Source organism: Pseudorca crassidens, chromosome 6 (assembly GCF_039906515.1).
Source record: "Pseudorca crassidens isolate mPseCra1 chromosome 6, mPseCra1.hap1, whole genome shotgun sequence".
In the NCBI taxonomy this organism is placed as follows: Eukaryota; Metazoa; Chordata; class Mammalia; order Artiodactyla; family Delphinidae; genus Pseudorca; species Pseudorca crassidens.
The window spans coordinates 38,306,133-38,324,547 of record NC_090301.1 but is presented as its reverse complement, the minus strand read 5'-3'; the positions used below and the strand labels follow the sequence as shown (position 1 = coordinate 38,324,547).

Below are 18,415 nucleotides of genomic sequence, written 5' to 3'. Positions count from 1 at the left end.
CAGTCCTAGGTAATTCTCATTTCTGATTGTAAAGTCCAGCTATTTCATTTGTGTTTCTCAGTGCTAGCTAGAATATATGCTCCTCCAGAGCGAGTGTGCTTTCCATGATTGAGGTCAGATACGGGATTCTACACCTACAAGGCATTCAAATATTTGCTAAGCAAAGGACTTCAAATTCATACTTAACAAATCTTCTCTTATTTGTCTGTAAGAAACCTCCCTTTATAGCCCTTGAAAAATACCAAAAGCCATAAAATTTTTTTTACTGTCTTTGATCCAGTAATTCTCTTCCTGGGAATCTATCCTAAACAACGACTCAGAAATATGGATAAATCTATAGGCATGAGGATGCTCACTATGGTATTATTTAGAAAAGAAAATTGTCAAAAGCAACCATATAATCAAAAAATAATATGGAAATGATTAAATTATGGAACTGCTATCCAATGCATATTACACACTCCTTAAATATAACAGCTACAAAGAGAACAGAACATGAGAAAATGTTGAGTGAAAAAAATCAGTACAAAGATGCATGTAACATAAAGAGCTGTAGATAATCCTACCATGATGCACTGGTGTAATGTGATCCCCACCATGATGAAACTAACTGACAAAACAAAAATCTTATGAGCTTAAGAAAAACCAACAATGGACCTGAAATGAGGAAATACTGAAAGAGAAAACAGCCTGGGTCAGATACAGAGAAAAATATGTTAAGGAAACAGTCCAAAATAATGTGTGCAGAGGCAGAAGCCACTGGGATAAGCCCAGAATCAATAAACTGGAGAGATGGCAGGGCTCTGAGGCTAGATTGTGAGCAGTTGAGTCCACCCTATCCTCTGACTCTCTTCCCCCGCGACATCTTGCTTATGTCCTTATATTGTGCTTAACAGAGATTCAGCTCTTCTGGATTCTAAAACCCTGTCCATTGCATACTGCCATGTCAGTAAACAATGATTTAATTAGTATCTGTGGACCTGATTAACAATGAAAAAATTTTCTGCTAGATTGATATCTCTAGTTTATAGCCTAGGTCTCTTCCAAAGTTCTCTGACTAATAACCTCACCCAACATACTTGATCCTTTTTCAGCTAAAAATAGATGGCTTGCAAAGTCACATGACTTGAGATTGGGTCAAAGCAACTTATTTTCAGACTTTTTATGACTATTGCTACATTTGTCAAAAATAAGTTTAACAGAGAATGGAATATATGTAATTGAAGTGACTAGACAAAGCAATCTGTATTATCATCTAATCATCACAAATTTCTTAAAATAGGGTATATTTTCCTCTTAAAAAGTCAAAATTAAAAGATTGTTTTAGTTTTTTCACAGAAGGATCTAAGCAGACGCCTGCCTTTTAATTTTTTTAAACTGTAGTATTTACATATAGCCTTTCTTTCTTTTTTAAAAACACCAAAAGAGTTTATTTTACCTGAGGGATCTAGATTAGAAAATATCATTTTATTCAAAAAGGGTATATTTTCAATTAGATTATTGTCAAGTATTACTTCATGAGTTTTTTTTTTCCAACTCAGCCAAGTTTTGTGCAACAAAGCAAATGAAGGTAATTACCTTTTGCATCACAATTTGCTGACTCTTGGTCATTGTTGTCTGATATTTTGTCTCTTGACACTTTAATAAGGTAGAGATGCCTCTCTCCAGATTTGGAACTAGATATCAAACAGACTTGGGCTCTATTCATTGCTACCTGAATTAAAGATGATAAATGAGATTTTTTAGTCACATAATTTTTTAGAGAAAATCTATGGGAAACAAGTGTCACAGGTGTGCCTGAAAGCTTCTTTAGTAAGGCAAAAAAAAGACCAGTCATTGTGTATATAAACGCCTAGAAGAGAATGAATAGACTTATTTTTTCCTTAACAAAGCAATCTGGGTCACACTACACACCTTAGTAAGGAAAAAGAAAGCAATTCATATTAAGTTTATAACACACACACACACACACACAGCCACCTCCCTGCAAAAAAGCCAGACTCAGAAAGGATGTCATATCCGGAAAACATTTTTGCAAAGTGAACAATTTTGGCACGTGGCAGTGTCTACAGAGCCAATAACTGATACCATGATGGTTCTCATTTTTCTAAATATGTACTAGCAAAGATTTTATTGTACAATCTATAGTAAAGTTTACACTTTCATGTAGAACTTTCAATTATATACCATTAATCTCTAAGTCTTCTTTTATCTGAATTTCACTTTAAAAAGTTTGAGTTTAACAGAGTAAAAGAGAGTTACGAAATGGCTATAATCTATGTTTAAACCAAATTCTAAACATTTAAAAAGTCAACAAGGCTAATATAAAGAAAGATCATTACCTACCCTTAAAAGCATGGCTAACATGGTAAGCAAGGTATCCACATAACCATACATTTTGCCTTGTGAAAACAATAGAGTAGAACGTTGAAGCAGCAACTTCAGTTCCTAAGTAAATAAGCACATGATAATAAGTGTGACAAGATTCCTTTGTTGTAAATTGTTTTGTTTGCATAGAAAAGTTTTGTCTTAGAAACCAAACCTTAAGAACATTTGCTTTATGATCTCTCACAATAATTAAAATCCAATGTTTTAGAAACTATAAATTATAACATTAACAATCATAATGTTAAGTTGCTGTAACTTAAGACTCAAAATCACTTTTTCAAGAACACTGAATTTAATACACTAAAATAAAACTTGGATATAAGCTGTAGGGACATCCTTAACAGAGGAAAAAGTTCTGAAACATAATCCACCGAGAAAAACTTCTTTCTATGTTACATGGCCTACCTGCTGTGCTGCATTTGCATCTTGTGCTAAAGTATCTGGATCATACATTGGCTCCAGAGCTTCCAGAGCTTTCTCAGGACGGCCCAGCTGCTGCTGAAGGGTGGAAAGTGAAATTCTTGCATCCAAATGGAGGGGGGCCAGATCAACCACTTTGCCATAGCTTTCGGCAGCACGCTCCATATAGCCTAAGGCCTTTAAGCATTCTAAAATGATGTTAAAATAAAGCATTAATATGAACTACAGATTTGTAAGCGGGCCAAAATTATTTCTCCATTTTAAAAGAAATTATAGCAATACAAACAAATTATAACAAGAAAGAAATATATGCATACTTCCAGTACTTTAAAACAATTATCCCTTTTAATCTCTATCTATGCTACAAGGATGTAATCAGTATATATTTTTTATATATATATATAAGCATATATATGAGCATATATCTTGAGCATATTTTCAGCTCAAAGAACATTGAAAATATATTAACTTTTTTTTCCTCAAAATAACATTAAATATAAATCCTTAAAAGCTCTTCAAAAATTAGATTACATCCCAAGTCTGACAATCTATTAGTAGAAACCAGAGCCTGTGGTTAAGACAGGTAAAAGACAGGTATTTAAGGTATTTTTAACAGGGATATGTTAGTCTTTCTACTTCACTTTGGTACCATTAAGTGAATCATTCCTCCAATATATTAGTGAGGGAAAATCACTTAGCGGTAAACCAAGACAACTTAAAATACTGACTTTCAAAAAACTGCCCTGAAACCAGAAATACTTTCACTAAGACATTAACATTTTATAATAATTATTACCATCTTGGGGAAATAAGTTCTTGCCTGCTTATGTGATTAAAACTTCTCCTTCCTACAAAAAAGTATTACCTGCATGCCGAAGCCAAACCACTGCGAGGTTGTATCTTTCAGAGCAGACTAGCGCACTAAGGAGGGGAAGTGCAGAATTATATTCACCAACATCCAGAAAAGCTTCAGCAACATCGAGATAGAGGTCTCCCATGTCTTCGGGATTCTGTTCCACGAGTGTTGTCAAGAGAGGCTAGACCCCAACAATTAACAGCCGGAAGTCAAAGAGTCATTACAAATACGCTCATCTACTTATATCTCTCTTTTTAACATATATACAAGTTATCTGAGGCAAATCTAAGAGGAGAAAGGCTTAATAAAAACAGCTTTAAATAATCACTTTTTAAATTCATTTCTGAGTCTCTATTAAAAAGAATTCATACTGCCGTCATTCACTCATTCAGCACACTGCTTCCGAAGGCCTGTTACAAGACAGGCATTGCAGGAGCTAGGGCAACACTGACCTGCTGTGCTCTTCCTCTGGCAAGTCAATAACGCCCAGGCCTCAGGGCCTCTGTGTTTGCTGATTTTCTGCAAAGCTGTTCCCTCCGGTTCCTGCCTGGCTTACTTCGTCACTTCCTTCACGTCATTATTCAAATGTCACTTTTCAGGGGAGGCTCTTCTTGACCAATTTAATAAAATTGTAACTCCTCCCACCCCCAGTATTCCCTATTCTTCTCTGATTTTTCTCCAGAGCACTGATCACCAACTAACATCCTATATTTTATGTATTTATTTTATTATCTAATCCCATTAGAACAAAAGATCCATGAGGACAGGGATTTGTATATTATATTCAACACTTTATCCTAAGGTCTGCAAAGTAGATGCCCAATACATTTTTTTATTCAATGATATACTTAGTCCAAAGTTGGCAAAAGAGAACAGCTGTCAGAAACTGCCAATTGTCTAAAAGGCCCAATCCCACACTCTGATCTCTGGATTATTCTCATTTTAAAAGAACAACAAATTATCATAAGCCCATTTCCAAACATTTAGCTTTTAAAAGACATTCACAGAAAATAATCTGATGTTTACTGTGACTTCCTGGTTATTAATATGAAATCTAGGGTCAACTTAAAATTTCTTGTTATCTAAACATTGTAGATTTGATCTAAAGTATCTTAAGTACAAATCTTAATGTTACTTACATTAAGTGGTTCAAGGATGTTGAGATGTACAAGGCAGACCATCAACTTCACTGTGATATCTATTGGCACACCATCCGGTATAGTGCAGGAAACATTCTCACCAGCTGTGGATTAGACAGACAGACAAAAAGTTCCTATATGTAATCTTAGAAAGTGGGGCAAATGAAGCAAACTGTACCTTCTATGGAAGATCTCATTTACTTCAGTCAAAGCAAATGATTCTACAGTCAATTCTAAGTTTGGCCAACTCTAGTTCTAGGTTCTTACACCTCTTTCGGTCTGTCCTTTGGTAGCAATTATCCTTCCTATTCTTTTCCTAATACCTTAACCGCTTACTGAAAACCTACATAAACTCCCACACCTTCTATCAAAACTACAAAGAACTAAAAAACAAAAGTGACAAATACGGATACATGAACTTTCTCTTTTTCTTCTTGAATCCAAAAGCCTCTTTTTAGTCTTCACTACAAAGAGCCTGAGAAAGGGATAAAGTAAAATAGTGTGCTTAAGTCTGAAGTAGCATTTTATGCCCATGCTTATGTTTCAAGTAGAATTTTTTCAATGCTTAAGTTTGAAATAGATTAGTAGAGAGCATTTTAAGCCCTTTTTGAAAAGTAAACTACTTCAGTTCTAAAGGTTTTTGATAAGTTGCTCGGTAATTCATTCGTTTTTTCACATAGCACTATCAGGACCCTGGGTCAATGACAAATGCCAAGTTCAAATGGATGTATTGAGAAATAAAAGGGACTGAAAACACTTTCTTTTTTTTAAAAAAGATTACCTGTGAGTGAATACTCACAAGAAAAAGATATGGAATCTCTGTTACGAAAATTGCTCCTTGGGAAAACTTGTTATGAGAACACTAACTATCAATTTCAAAATGCCACATTATGAACAAGAGAGGATTACGCACACTCTCCTATGCACAGGAAACTACAACTTTTATTCTCTTCTGAAGTGCCTTCTTCTGTAGTTTTTTTTTCTAGCACAATTCCAGAAAAATCTGTAATTATCTAAAAGAATGGGGGAAGAAAAGGAAATAATACGATAGGTATGTATGAAAAACCTCTTCACAATGCAAATATTTGTAGTTAATTCAAATAATCCTTACAAAACATAAATAGGCTATAAAAAGCAACAGTATGTCTCTTTAAAATAGGGAACCACTGTGAAATATTAACATTTTTATATCATATTAACTAATGCTTAACTGAAAATACATAATTTCTCTATATCAAACCAATCTAATTTTCCCAACAGATTAAGAAATGAATCATAGCAATCAGTCTGGCTGCTGAGTCCTGCTACCCTGAAAGACAGACATATCTAGTACCTATGATAACAGCAATAGCTTTTATTATATGGCAACTACATTTTATATTTCATACAGGACTATTATAAAATCTAAATGTGCCCATACAGACTTTAAATATATAATTTAAAATATAAGTAATTTAATATATATAACTAAAATGGGGAATTGTCAATTTGTAAGAATTTCTAGAACACAGAAACGTGTTCAAAACCTAACAGAGAAACACATAAGTGTTCCTACCTCCAAAGCTTTGTCATATTGTTTACTAGAAATGTATAGTTCAGCTGCAATGTTAACATCTTCCATGGAGACTAGGCCCTGGTGCTTTGAGAAAGCTTCTTCAATTATGTTAATAGCTGAAATAACATCATTGGCTTCATAATAACTCCTAAAAAAATAACGGCAAAATGGATGAGAGCTTATTTAATTCAGATTATAAAAATTCATTTTCTTACACAGACCCTCTAACTATTAACTATGATTTTCATCTTCTTAAAGTTTGGGAGGAGGAAAAAAACTCTTCTTTAAAATCATAATCAGAGCTGATCCAGAGAAAAATGTGTAATGTCGTAACATTAAGCATCTCAGTCTCCCAAAGCTACTTCATATCATTCTAGCTCACTTCCTCTGTAATGCAATACCAACAACTTTCCTACCTCAATGGGATCTACAAAGCATTGATCCTACCATTTTTTCACTGTCTCTGCACCCTTCCTGTCCTCAGTTTCCTCCTTCTCTGTGATCCAACATTATAATTACTCCATTGCACATCTCATTTCTCCTGCTCCTCTCTCCCTTTAACAAAATCATCTGATAAAACTCCAACCCTAGTTAATCCAAATATGCCTTCACCACCAGCTGCCCAGCTGCCCATGCTCACTAAACTCTAAATTAATGACCACTAGCCTCAAGTGGGCCCATCGTGCTGGTCAGCAATCTTACTACAGTTACCAGTCCAGGACTTCTCAAACTTGAATGTGCACACAAGTCAACTGGGAATCTTATAAAAAGGCATATTCTGATCCAGTAGTGCTGGGGCAGGGTTGAGATTCTACATTTGTGACAGGCTCTCAGGTAATACAAATGCTTCCTGTCTGTGGGGTAGCAAGACCTCAAGGACCCAGACAGCTATTTCACATCTTCTCTTCCCCAAACCCACAAGTCTCCCATCCTCACTCTCAGCTGATGACCTCACTTCTTATTTAACAAAGAGACTCAAATCAGACATCCCACATACTCCCAACACATCTACCTACTACTACCTACCCATACCCATGGCCATATCTTCTGCCTTCTCCTTTTATCGTAAGGCCAACCCTCAACTAGATCCCATTCCCTCCAATTTATTCAAGGATATCAATCAAGCAATTGTCCCTTCTCTCATGAATCTTCAATATGTTCCTTGGTTGTAGATCATTCCCACCTGAATACAAATATACTGTAATTTTTCCCAACTTAAAAATTGTCTCTTGTCCCTACAACCCATTCCAATTATCTCCCCATTCTTCTGCTCCCCTAGTAAATTTCTCCAAAGAGCTGCCTATCCCCCAGACTTCCCCAACCCATCTCCAATGTTCATACTTAGTCCTCATTTTATGTGATCTACTTGCAGTATTTCACACAGATGGTCATCCCTCCTCCTTGAAGTGCTTCCTTCAGTAAAAAATTCTAGAATATCATGTTCTAGTTTCCTCCAAGTTCACTGTCCATTTCCTTACAGCCTCCCTGCTGTTTCTTCCTCATCTTCCTGACTTCTAAACACTGTAGTGCCTCAGGGTTTAGTTCTCAGAACTCTTTCCTTCTGTTTCCCCTCCTCCTGCCCCTCCCCCTATCTCTCTCTCTCTCTCTCTCTCTCTCTCTCTCTCTCAAACACACACACACACACACACACTCACACACACACACACCTTCCCTCATACCCAATACATCAGAAAATCCTTAGAGCTCAGCCTCCAAAATACAGCCAGAATCTGGTTATTTCTTACCACCTCCTATGGCTTTTACCCTGGTCCAAGCTACATTATCCCTTCCATGAATTACTACAATAATTTCCTAACTGTTCCCCCCTGCTCTATCCTTCCCATTACGCAATCTATTCTCAAAAGAGCAGCCAAAATTGATGCATTTAAAATTTAAATCAGATCAAGTCACTCTTCTACTCAAAAACTTCCAATGGCTTCCAAACTCATTCAGATTAAAAGTCAGAGACTTATAATGACCCACAAGGGCCGAGGGATCTTTTCCTGATACCTCTCTAACATTACCCCTTCCGGCGCTCCCCCTAAACCCTCAGCTTCCATGTTGTTCCCTGAGCATACCTTTGTGTTTGCCATTTCCTTTGCCTATAATACTCTTCCCTAATATCTATTCCCGTATCTCCTTCAGTTCACTTTCAGGTCAGTATGACCATAACATAAAGAATTAAGTCCTTCTCTAATCCCCCTATTTAAAATAACTCACTCCTATTCCTCAACTTATCTCTCTTCCCTGCTTCATCTTTCTTAATATCACTTAACCAACATCTGACATACGACATATTTAGTTGTTTATTTGCTTACTGCCTGTCTCCCCCAACTAGAATGTAAGCTCCAAAACAGCAGGAAATTGTAAAACTCATTCAATACTGAATCTCCTGGTGCCCTGTACAGTGCCTACCTAATACCTAATTTATATTCAATAATTATTTCGGAGGGAAAGTAGGGACTGAGAGAAAGTCTAATCAATCAGAAGTTATAGTAACAGAATTCCATGTAGGAAAGACTTCTATGGCAGTGGCAGAACTGTTCATTACCACCCTTTCCTGACAAGATTATAAATACAAGTGGAAAACAAATTTACTCTCACAGGCCATCTAACAATTCATAAAGTAGAAGCCTACTGGGCTAACCAGTATGACAGCCAAAGATCTGACTAAAAGAAAGTAACCTGGGAAGATCCTCAAAGTTCATCATATACATCAGGGATCGATTAAAGGTTGCCTCCCCTCAACAAATTTCCTAACAACACTTCCAGTATTCCTACATAGCCCATCTCTGAAGCACAGTGAGTGATCTCACGGCTAAGCATCTTCATGACAATGGCCATGGAATTAACAGGGTTAACCTAAAATACCCAGATCATAGATTAACATGGTTAATCCTAGGCTGAAATAGTAGACATCCTAGAAGAGAAAGCATACAAGGCATTATGTAGCCAGAATGTTCCCTGCCTTGTTTTGCTGCACAGCATATCAGAGAAGAGAATGTAGTTGGGCATATTTTAGAATAAAATATATACCATAGTCAGTAGCATGTGCCAAATCTAAAGAAAAATTTTCATCTTAAAATGTTATTTTAGGGCTTCCCTGGTGGCGCAGTGGCTGACAGTCCGCCTGCCGATGCAGGGGACATGGGTTCGTGCCCCGGTGCAGGAGGATCCCACATGCCGTGGAGCGGCTGGGCCTGTGAGCCATGGCCGTTGAGCCTGCGTGCGTGTCCGGAGCCTGTGCTCCGCAATGGGAGAGGCCACAACAGTGAGAGGCCCGCGTACCGCAAAAAAAAAAAAAAAAAAAAAAAGTTATTCTAGTACAGGCTCAAGATAAAATGATTAAAGAAGATCTCAGAGCACAAACATTTCAATAGCACATTTGCAATAATTTAATATTACTGCAAATGTACCTAACTTCAACTAAATTATGAAAACCTGGGAACCTAGTCATTGTTTCAGAACATGCTCCATTTTTAAACTTCTGAGCATGTGAAAGATAATCATATATCCAAATTTTTCTAAACAATCACACAGTTGACTTGGAAACAGAAAAGTACTGGGGGGGAAAACCTCTATATTTAAGCACAATATGAAATACAAGAAGCAAAACACTTCACTGAACCTCAATAAAAAGTATATTCACATCAAATATATGCTTTGATTTCTAAAATAAGATGATTAATGAGGGCATTTATATATATTTCACTTTGAACTTACTTTGCCATATCTCTGGACAATTGCATAAATCGTTCTCCATCAGACGGAGACAAAAGGTTTAAAATACGCCTATAACCATCCATTGCCATTTTGTGATCTCCCATCTGTTCATAAAGGCTTGATCGCTCCCACAGATAACGGACATTAGTAGGTTCATATTTAAGTGCTAAAAAGAAAAGAAGGAATATAAATAATATCATAAAAAGGGGTTCATGGTACCTGGGTGTGACCCACCTTCTTTTCAGAAAATCTATTAAACACTCTAAACTAATTCTCCAATACAACCAAGTGGGTTATTCTGGAATAAATCTACCTTCACAGGAACTCTAGACTAGGCTTGATCTAAGACCAAATAGAACCTGAAATCTCCACATTAATCTCCATTTGGTCACTGAAGTCTAATATTAACCCTCAAGGAACAGCTTAGAACCAACACTGATCTTGGTGGGAAACTGAAGGTCCTGTTCTTCAACCAACTTTTGTGCAATATTAGCTCACAATATAAAGAAAGTTGCTGATAAACATGAAAATACAGGGAGCCCAAATACTTACCTCTGGTATAACAGAATATAAGGAATAAATATATTTCAGCTAACATCACCCCAGAAGAGCAAGTACATTGATCAAAAAACCTATTATATAACATTTTATCAAAGGAAACGAGAAAAACACTTTTATTACCTTTTGTGTAGCAAAAAATAGCCTGCTTAATATTGTCTTGTTCCAGGGACATTTCTGCCAATCTAACCCATTCTTCAGTGTCACTGGGATTTAAATGTGCAGCAATCAACTCAAACTGCAGTGATTTCTCCATGTCACCTTGGTCCTCATATATCATAGCAAGAGTAGAAAATGGCTCATAAGCCAAAGGAGCTATAATGAATATGAAAAAAAAAAATTCCATTGGTTGAGGGAAGAGGCTTGAGCTGATGTCAATTCCATGTTTCACACTATGGATCCTTTCTCTAATATTTAAACTTTTTAAATAACTTGAGCAGAATTATACAAACCACTTAATGGAATTTAGAATAAACAGTAGAGGGGATTCCCTGGTGGCGCAGTGGTTAAGAATCCACATGCCAATGCAGGGGACATGGGTTCGAGCCCTGGTCTGGGAAGATCCCACATGCTGCAGAGCAACTAAGCCCATGCGCCACAAACTACTGAGCCAGTGCTCTAGAGCCCGCGAGCCACAACTACGGAAGCCCGCGCGCCTAGAGCCCGTGCTCCGCAACAAGAGAAGCCACTGCGATGAGAGGCCTGCACACCGCAACGCTTGCCACAACTAGAGAAAGCCTGCACACAGCAACGAAGACCCAATGCAGCCAAAATAAATAAATAAAATAAATTTATTTATAAAAAAGAATAAACAGATTATATTTGCTTTAGTATATTTTCACATTTTTAAGATACTCTTTTCTGTAGGCAGGTGTAATTTCATGAAAAGCCCTACTCTCTACCATGCCCCCTTCAAGAAAATCCCCCTTTGCTAAGGCTAAACAAGGCTCACTAACTCAGCAAGTTCATCCTAATGAGCATCAGCCATATCAGTGGGGTTAAATCTTCATGATCCGGCTTCCACACCGAAGGAGTATGGGATTAATGGACAGAAGATACATAAGTAGCGCCTAAATCCAGATTATCAAAGTGAAAGGTTAATCCACATTTCTGAAATAATGTTTTTGAATTGAGGTTCTAAGATCACAAGGGATTAAAATCAAAGGTAATTGTCAAAATAAACAATTATAAACAAATAAAGGAACAGATAATACTGAAAGTAGGAACCAAACAAAATACCCTAACGGAAAAAATTCGATTAATCTTATTTCTGATGGGGTAAAAGAGGAAAAGCAGCGCCTTCAAATTACTCTAATGAATAATCCAGGAATCTTACAAGATTTCTAAAAGGACCCTAGACTAAATGAAAGGAAATGCCAAAATACTGAAAAGATAAACTGAAAGTTCACTCTAGTACAACTATCCCTGCCACTATGCAGGGCATCATTTGGCAACACATCAGGAGAGCAAAATAATAAATATAAGTGATTAGTCAAAAAGTGACCTTCAGTATGCCTGAGGTTTGCAGTTTAATGGAAAGATGACAAGTATATACTGTGTCTTTTATCAAAAAGTAGATTAAAATAATCTAACACTGTCTGATTTGGAAAACAGAAGATAAAAGAATACTCTTCAAAAGTGGTTTTTAAAATAATTTGTTTGCCATATTTTAAAAAGACTAATACTATAAAAGCCTAAAGCTCCTAAAATGAAACATTCAAAAACACACAAATTTTAAAAAAGCCTGTAAGAGTTCAATAAATATTAATGATATTTCATTGAATCATACTCTGCGATTTTCATTTTCTTGGCAATGATACCTATTCAATGTGAAAAGTGGTAAATCACTGTTATCACAATCACCTCCAAGCTTCTGAATATATTTTACAAATAGCACAGTGAGCTGCTCCTCCGCTTGTGTTAAAAGTCAGACTATTAGGGCTTCCCTGGTGGTGCAGTGGTTAAGAAACCACCTGCTAAAAAAAAAGAATACACCTGCTAATTCAGGGGACACGAGTTCAAATGAGGCAACTAAGCCCGCACGCCACAACTACTGAAGCCCACATGCCACAACGAAAGTCCACATGGGCCCTAGAGCCCATGCTCTGCAATGAGAAGCCACCGCAATGAGAAGCCTGCACACCGCTACGAAGAGTAGCCCCTGCTCGCTGCAACTAGAGAAAGCTCACGCACAGCAACGAAGGCCCAATGAAGCCAAAAATAAATACATTTATTAAAAAAAACAAGTCAGACTATTAAACTGCTATTGTCAATAATCCCCACATTAAATACCTTGTCTTATGATTTCCATGCACATCAATATCGCCTCTTCACGTTCTCCTCGAGCAAAGCGAATGTTGGCTTCACCCATGAGACCTCTCAGAGCTCTGGGAAGTTTACTCCGAGGCCTTTTCTCCTGTACAGAACAAAAATGACATTTAGATTCAAACAAAAAACAAATCCAACAAAACTTTCCTACAGTAGCAAGTTCAAATCACAGTAAAATATTTAAAGAAAGCAAAAACCAAACTGGTCAGGCATTACTAAATTACTAATTAGAACAAATGTGGAACTGGATGCTATAAAATGGATTTATATGTCAGGAGATTTATGACGCAATCTACTGAAGATTCTCCTTTCAAACTTATCTACTCAGAATGAACTTGGTTAAAAGAATATCAAGTTACAATATGGACCTTTTAATAGCAAAACGACAGTACATTTTGAGACATGCAATAATTAAAGTTTTACATTTAAAAATCTCTAAAATGAAACATAAGAAACCAGTAACAGTAGTTGTCTCATAGTGTTTCCTTTCTTACAGTTTGAATTCTTTCAGAATATATGTATAATTTAAAGATTCTTTTTCAATTTCTTTATCACGTTTACATTCCATTTATAAATACGAAAATAAGAAACACTTTACTTTCATCATTTTCTTGGTTTCACGATTGAGAACCATCTCTAATACAAACACGTCGCCTGCAGTGGGTTGCTCAGGTGTCTCCTCCTCCTCGTCCTCCTCCTCGTCCTCCTCCTCCTCCTCATCTTCATTCTCTCCAAGCATGGAAGCAAAGACCTTGTGAACTGACTTACTGACTCCATCTGATGTTTCTCCTAAAGACAAAGACATTGAGGTTGAAAAGAAAAAAAAAGAAACCTTCAGCATACTTACTAGTTGCAAGAAAAAACAAACAGTATTTTCTGGAATATAAATTTCTACCCCAGCAATACCAAACTTGAAAGAAAAACACAGACAAATGAACACTCCCCCCAAAAAAAATCCAAAGAGGAAAGCTGTCACAAAGCCATGTATTTTACTCTGCAGGAAGTGCTGACTCATCCTTTAGGCCTTACCCAGACATACAGGCACACACGGTAACTGTTAAAAGCAGAGAGGAAAAAAAAAATAAAAGAATTGTAGGACATAGACCTAAGAACTAAAAAAGTCTGGTGGTACATAACTAGGAGGTATGGAACAGTGGTTTAAGGTGGTACATAACCAGGGGGTGTAGCACAGTAGTTTAAGGTGATACATAACCAGTGGGTATAGCACAGTGGTTTAAGGTGAGGTCTCTAAAGCCAAGCTGTCTGGTTTCAAACTTCATCTCCATCTATCAGCAGCTGTGTTACCTTGGGCAAATTACTGAAGCTCTCTGTACCTCAGTTTGCTCATTTGTAAAAGGGATCAATAATGTCTGCCTTATAGGGTAACTCTGAGGATGAGATGAGTCTTTATATATATGTACTTAGAAAAATGCCCAGCATATAGTAAGAGCTTAATAAATGCTATTATTAAAATTAAAATACTATTATTATTTCAGGAACAAAATAACATGACATATTTCATCTGTATCTGAGGATATCACTACAGTAAAATGATTTTTGTAAGTTCATAATGATTATCTTTTTTTTTTTAATGAATGTATGTATGTATTTATTTATTTATTTTTGGCTGCATTGGGTCTTCATTGCTACATGCAGGCTTTCTTTAGTTGCATCGAATAGGGGCTACTCTTCGCTGTGGTGCGAGGTCTTCTCATTGTGGTGGCTTCTCTTGTTGTGGAGCACGGGCTCTAGGTGCACGGGCTTCAGTAGTTGTGGCACGCAGGCTCAGTAGTTGTGGCACACAGGCTCTAGAGCGCAGGCTCAGTAGTTGTGGTGCACAGGCCTAACTGCTCCACAGCATGTGGGATCTTCCTGGACAAGGGCTCAAACCCATGTCCCCTGCATTGGCAGGCAGATTCCCAACCACTGTGCCACCAGGGAAGCCCTCATAATGATTATCTTGAATGATCAAGAAAAGTTAAGCTGATGGTGCTTCCCTGGTGGCGCAGTGGTTGAGAGTCCGCTTGCCAATGCAGGAGATGCGGGTTCGTGTCCCGGTCTGGGAAGATCCCACATGCTGCGAGCGGCTGGGCCCGTGAGCCATGGCCACCAAGCCTGCGCGTCCGGAGCCTGTGCTCCGCAACAGGAGAGGCCACAACAGTGAGAGGCCCGGGTACCGCAAAAACAAACAAACAAAAAAAACAAAAAAAAAGAGAAAAGTTAAGCTGAGAAGCCAATTTTCTGTTAAAGCAGAGACAAGTAGCATATTTTAGAAAAGCTATAACAGTTAAAATTTTAAATATATATATATTCAAAAATCCTTAAGCTTATTCACTTATGTGAAATACCTCAAATCCCAAAGATGCTGGATAAATGAGATAGTCAATATACTTAAGGAAGAAGAGAATGAAAAAAACCCACATGTTCTGAGCAACAAATAGTAATTATTATTATGAAGTCATAATGATCATCTTCAAGAATTCTAAACACCCAAAATAAATATGAAAAAACGGTGTAAAATAAATCAATAAAATTTATTACAGTACAGAAAAAAAAAAAGAAAAGTCATATGATCATCTTGATACAGAGAAGCATTTTTTTTTTCTTTTTTGGTCATGCTGCATGGCTTGTGGGATCTTAGTTCCCCAGCCAGGGATCATACCTGGGCCCTGGCAGTGAAAGCGCCTAGTCCTAACCACTGGACCGCCAGGGAATTCCCCCAGAGAAGCATTTGATAAAATCCAACACCTATTCCTAATTAAAATTTTAAGTCAACTAGAAAAGGAAGGGAATACTTCAGTTTAATAAACAGTACCTACAGAAAATTTTCCACAAACACAGTTAACGGTTAATTATTCAAAGTCATCAGGAATGAGACAAGTATGCCTACTATCACCGCTCCTTTCAATATTTTACTGGATGTCCTGGAGGTCCTAGCTAATGTAATAAGGGAAGGGAAATAAAAGACATAAAGATTAAGGAAGAAATAAAACTGTCATTCACAGATGACATGATTATATACATAGAATATCCAAAACAATCTTTGCATAAAAACTGTCAGAATTCATGAATTAGCAAGGTTCCTGGATACAAAGTCTATATACAAAAATTAACTGCAATTTTTATATCAGCAACAATTAACTGAAAATGAAATTAAAAGAAGTCCCTATTTGCCTGGTGCTCAAGAATAAGAATTTTGCAGTAGAATTCACCAATGTATAGGAGGAAAAAGACAATGACTCTAGTGGCCATATATTCCAATTAGCAGACTTTACCTGTTCAAAACTGACCCCTTCCTCTGCTCTGAATACATGTTCACAGTTACCAAAGGTCTTGGTAAAGTTCTGGGACAATACCTTCCTGGGAAATTGGGAGTTTAATATCTTAAAAGGACTGATGGGATTACTTGAGCTGAGGCTAGTATGCCTGACTGCTCATGGGGAGCTAGAATGGGATTCAACTAACCACCTTTTTTTAGGGAGGGCCTAATGGGCACCTCTCAGGGGCAGCTTTAGGTAAGAAAACTGGCAGGCACCCCATGGTGTCTGGTACTACAGTTGCACCTCAAAGATGTGATGATGGAAGAGCAGCTCCTACTCTGAGCAGATAAGGAAGGACTCACAGGTTTTAGAACAATTTCAACCCCATTTTTCACCACACTTGCCTGGCAAGGTAAGAAACTATAACCCCAATTTTCTCTCCTCTTTACCCTTTCTTCCCCACTTGGTCCAAGGAAGCAGTAACAAAGCCTGTTCGTTTTCTGTCCACCCTACTAGTGTTTTCTCTGTGTCAAGTCTTATTTGTTTGGAGGGAAAAGAACCAGCCTCTATTTCTACCCACTAGGACTAGAAAGTTTAATTAAGTTCTCAATCAGACCTTACACCCAAAGCTAAATTCTAACTGATAGTTCAGTATCCCAGGTTACTTGACATGGGTAAATGGATACCATGAACTATCATCAGTATTCTGATCACTAAAAAGGTGTATCAATCACCAGAAATTAATAGATTTGCATAATAATTCATCACTTAGGCTCTCACGAGTTTAATTACTCTGGGTGCAGCAACCAAATATAATACCCGGTCATGCAGAGCTGAGGACTGGATCCTGGCATGAGGTAACATACCAAGATACCTCTTGTGTGTGTGAGGTCCCATATGGAGCCAACTGGCCTTCCACTCTGACATTTCTATCTTATCTCCCATAATTAAAAAAGTGGTTTGGAAGCCACTTTGTATAGAAGTATAATTCATTACAATTTGGGGGAGTATAGTCTAGAAGAATTAGTAATCAAGTGAGAGGGTCAATTTAAAGAATAATGACTCTAAATGGCTCCCAAACAAACGCTGATGTCGATCTGAAACACTTCTCCACAAACATAACCCACTAAACTAACCATCATCATAATCAATAATTCAACAAATATTTATTGAGCACCTCTTACACACCAAGTACTATGCTCCTAATAAGCCAGGTATCAATGACAGAATACCACTGCAGGAAAAAAAAAAAATAATGCTTTCACTAAACTATTAGGTACCCTTAACATTTAATGCATTTAAGGTAGGGATCTTAACATACCTTCATTGACATCTTCGTCCTGAGATTTGGTACAGTCAACTCCTGATGATGATGGAACTGCAGAGTCATTTGGATTTTCCTCAGCTGATGACTTGCCTTTTTCCTGAAGACTCTGAGATTGAAAATTAATTAATGATTCCAAAATCAAGTGCACATTTAGCGCTCCCCAGTTGAGAATACAGCATCTGCCTCATTCTCTATTTCTATGACTTGAGCTCTGAACACATACATACTATGTGGAATCTAAATTTGAATATAGCCAAAGCATTTCATAGTACTTAGGTCTCATCCTTCAGGCTGAATCAGTCGTTTGTAAAAAATAATTTTTAAAACCTTGATGATTTCATTAATCTACACGTTGTATCCTTGCTTTTTAAATGAGAAGAGATGGGGCCCTATTAGTTGCATGATTTAGGAAGGAATCCAACAGCTAATCTCAAAAGGTGTAATTACTTTTGTTTTCCCTCGGACTTCAACTGAGAAGACATGGAAAGTTCACGTATTTCCTCATAAGTCTAAAAAAACATGTCCCAGAGATTTTGTTAACAGACAAAAAAATTCACTCTTTTCTGTGGAAGATTACACCACACCATTGGGAGACTCCTCAAAAATGGAAGCTCAAATCACTCCGTCTAGAAACAGACACTGAGGCCTAAAGAAGAGAGGTGAGTTGCGCAAGAAGACAGTGGCAAAGCTAGGACTAGAACCAGATACTGCCTCCAAACTCTACTCCCCACACCCCCATTTAATCTACCAGCGTTATGCTACCCTCAAATAAAAAATGCACTATTTGGCAACAGAAAAAAAGGTAAGTGGTTACCACCGAGACAAAAGCTTTTTGGTGGGTGAAATGTTTTGAAGAGGAGC

At 37.3% G+C, this 18,415-nt stretch overlaps 1 protein-coding gene across 6 annotated transcripts in view; it reads right to left on the bottom strand.

The window, feature by feature from the left end:
- GTF3C3 (general transcription factor IIIC subunit 3) overlaps positions 1 to 18,415 on the bottom strand; it is an 86,332-nt gene that overhangs the window by 67,504 nt on the left and 413 nt on the right. For 5 of the 6 annotated variants that reach the window (XR_010944333.1, XM_067741139.1, XM_067741137.1 and 2 more), the window contains exons 2-13: positions 17,549 to 17,660; positions 13,566 to 13,756; positions 12,932 to 13,055; positions 10,763 to 10,954; positions 10,082 to 10,247; positions 6,359 to 6,506; positions 5,717 to 5,816; positions 4,804 to 4,907; positions 3,674 to 3,845; positions 2,794 to 2,996; positions 2,347 to 2,448; positions 1,579 to 1,714 (exon numbers count right to left, since the gene is read on the bottom strand). Coding sequence is in view for 5 of the 6 variants with exons in the window: in XM_067741139.1 (XP_067597240.1) it covers positions 1,579 to 1,714; positions 2,347 to 2,448; positions 2,794 to 2,996; positions 3,674 to 3,845; positions 4,804 to 4,907; positions 5,717 to 5,816; positions 6,359 to 6,506; positions 10,082 to 10,247; positions 10,763 to 10,954; positions 12,932 to 13,055; positions 13,566 to 13,756; positions 17,549 to 17,660 (1,750 nt within the window). In the remaining variant the exon portion in view is untranslated. The remainder of the gene's footprint in view (positions 1 to 1,578; positions 1,715 to 2,346; positions 2,449 to 2,793; positions 2,997 to 3,673; positions 3,846 to 4,803; positions 4,908 to 5,716; positions 5,817 to 6,358; positions 6,507 to 10,081; positions 10,248 to 10,762; positions 10,955 to 12,931; positions 13,056 to 13,565; positions 13,757 to 17,548; positions 17,661 to 18,415) is intronic. The other variant, XM_067741141.1, reaches the window with a different exon arrangement.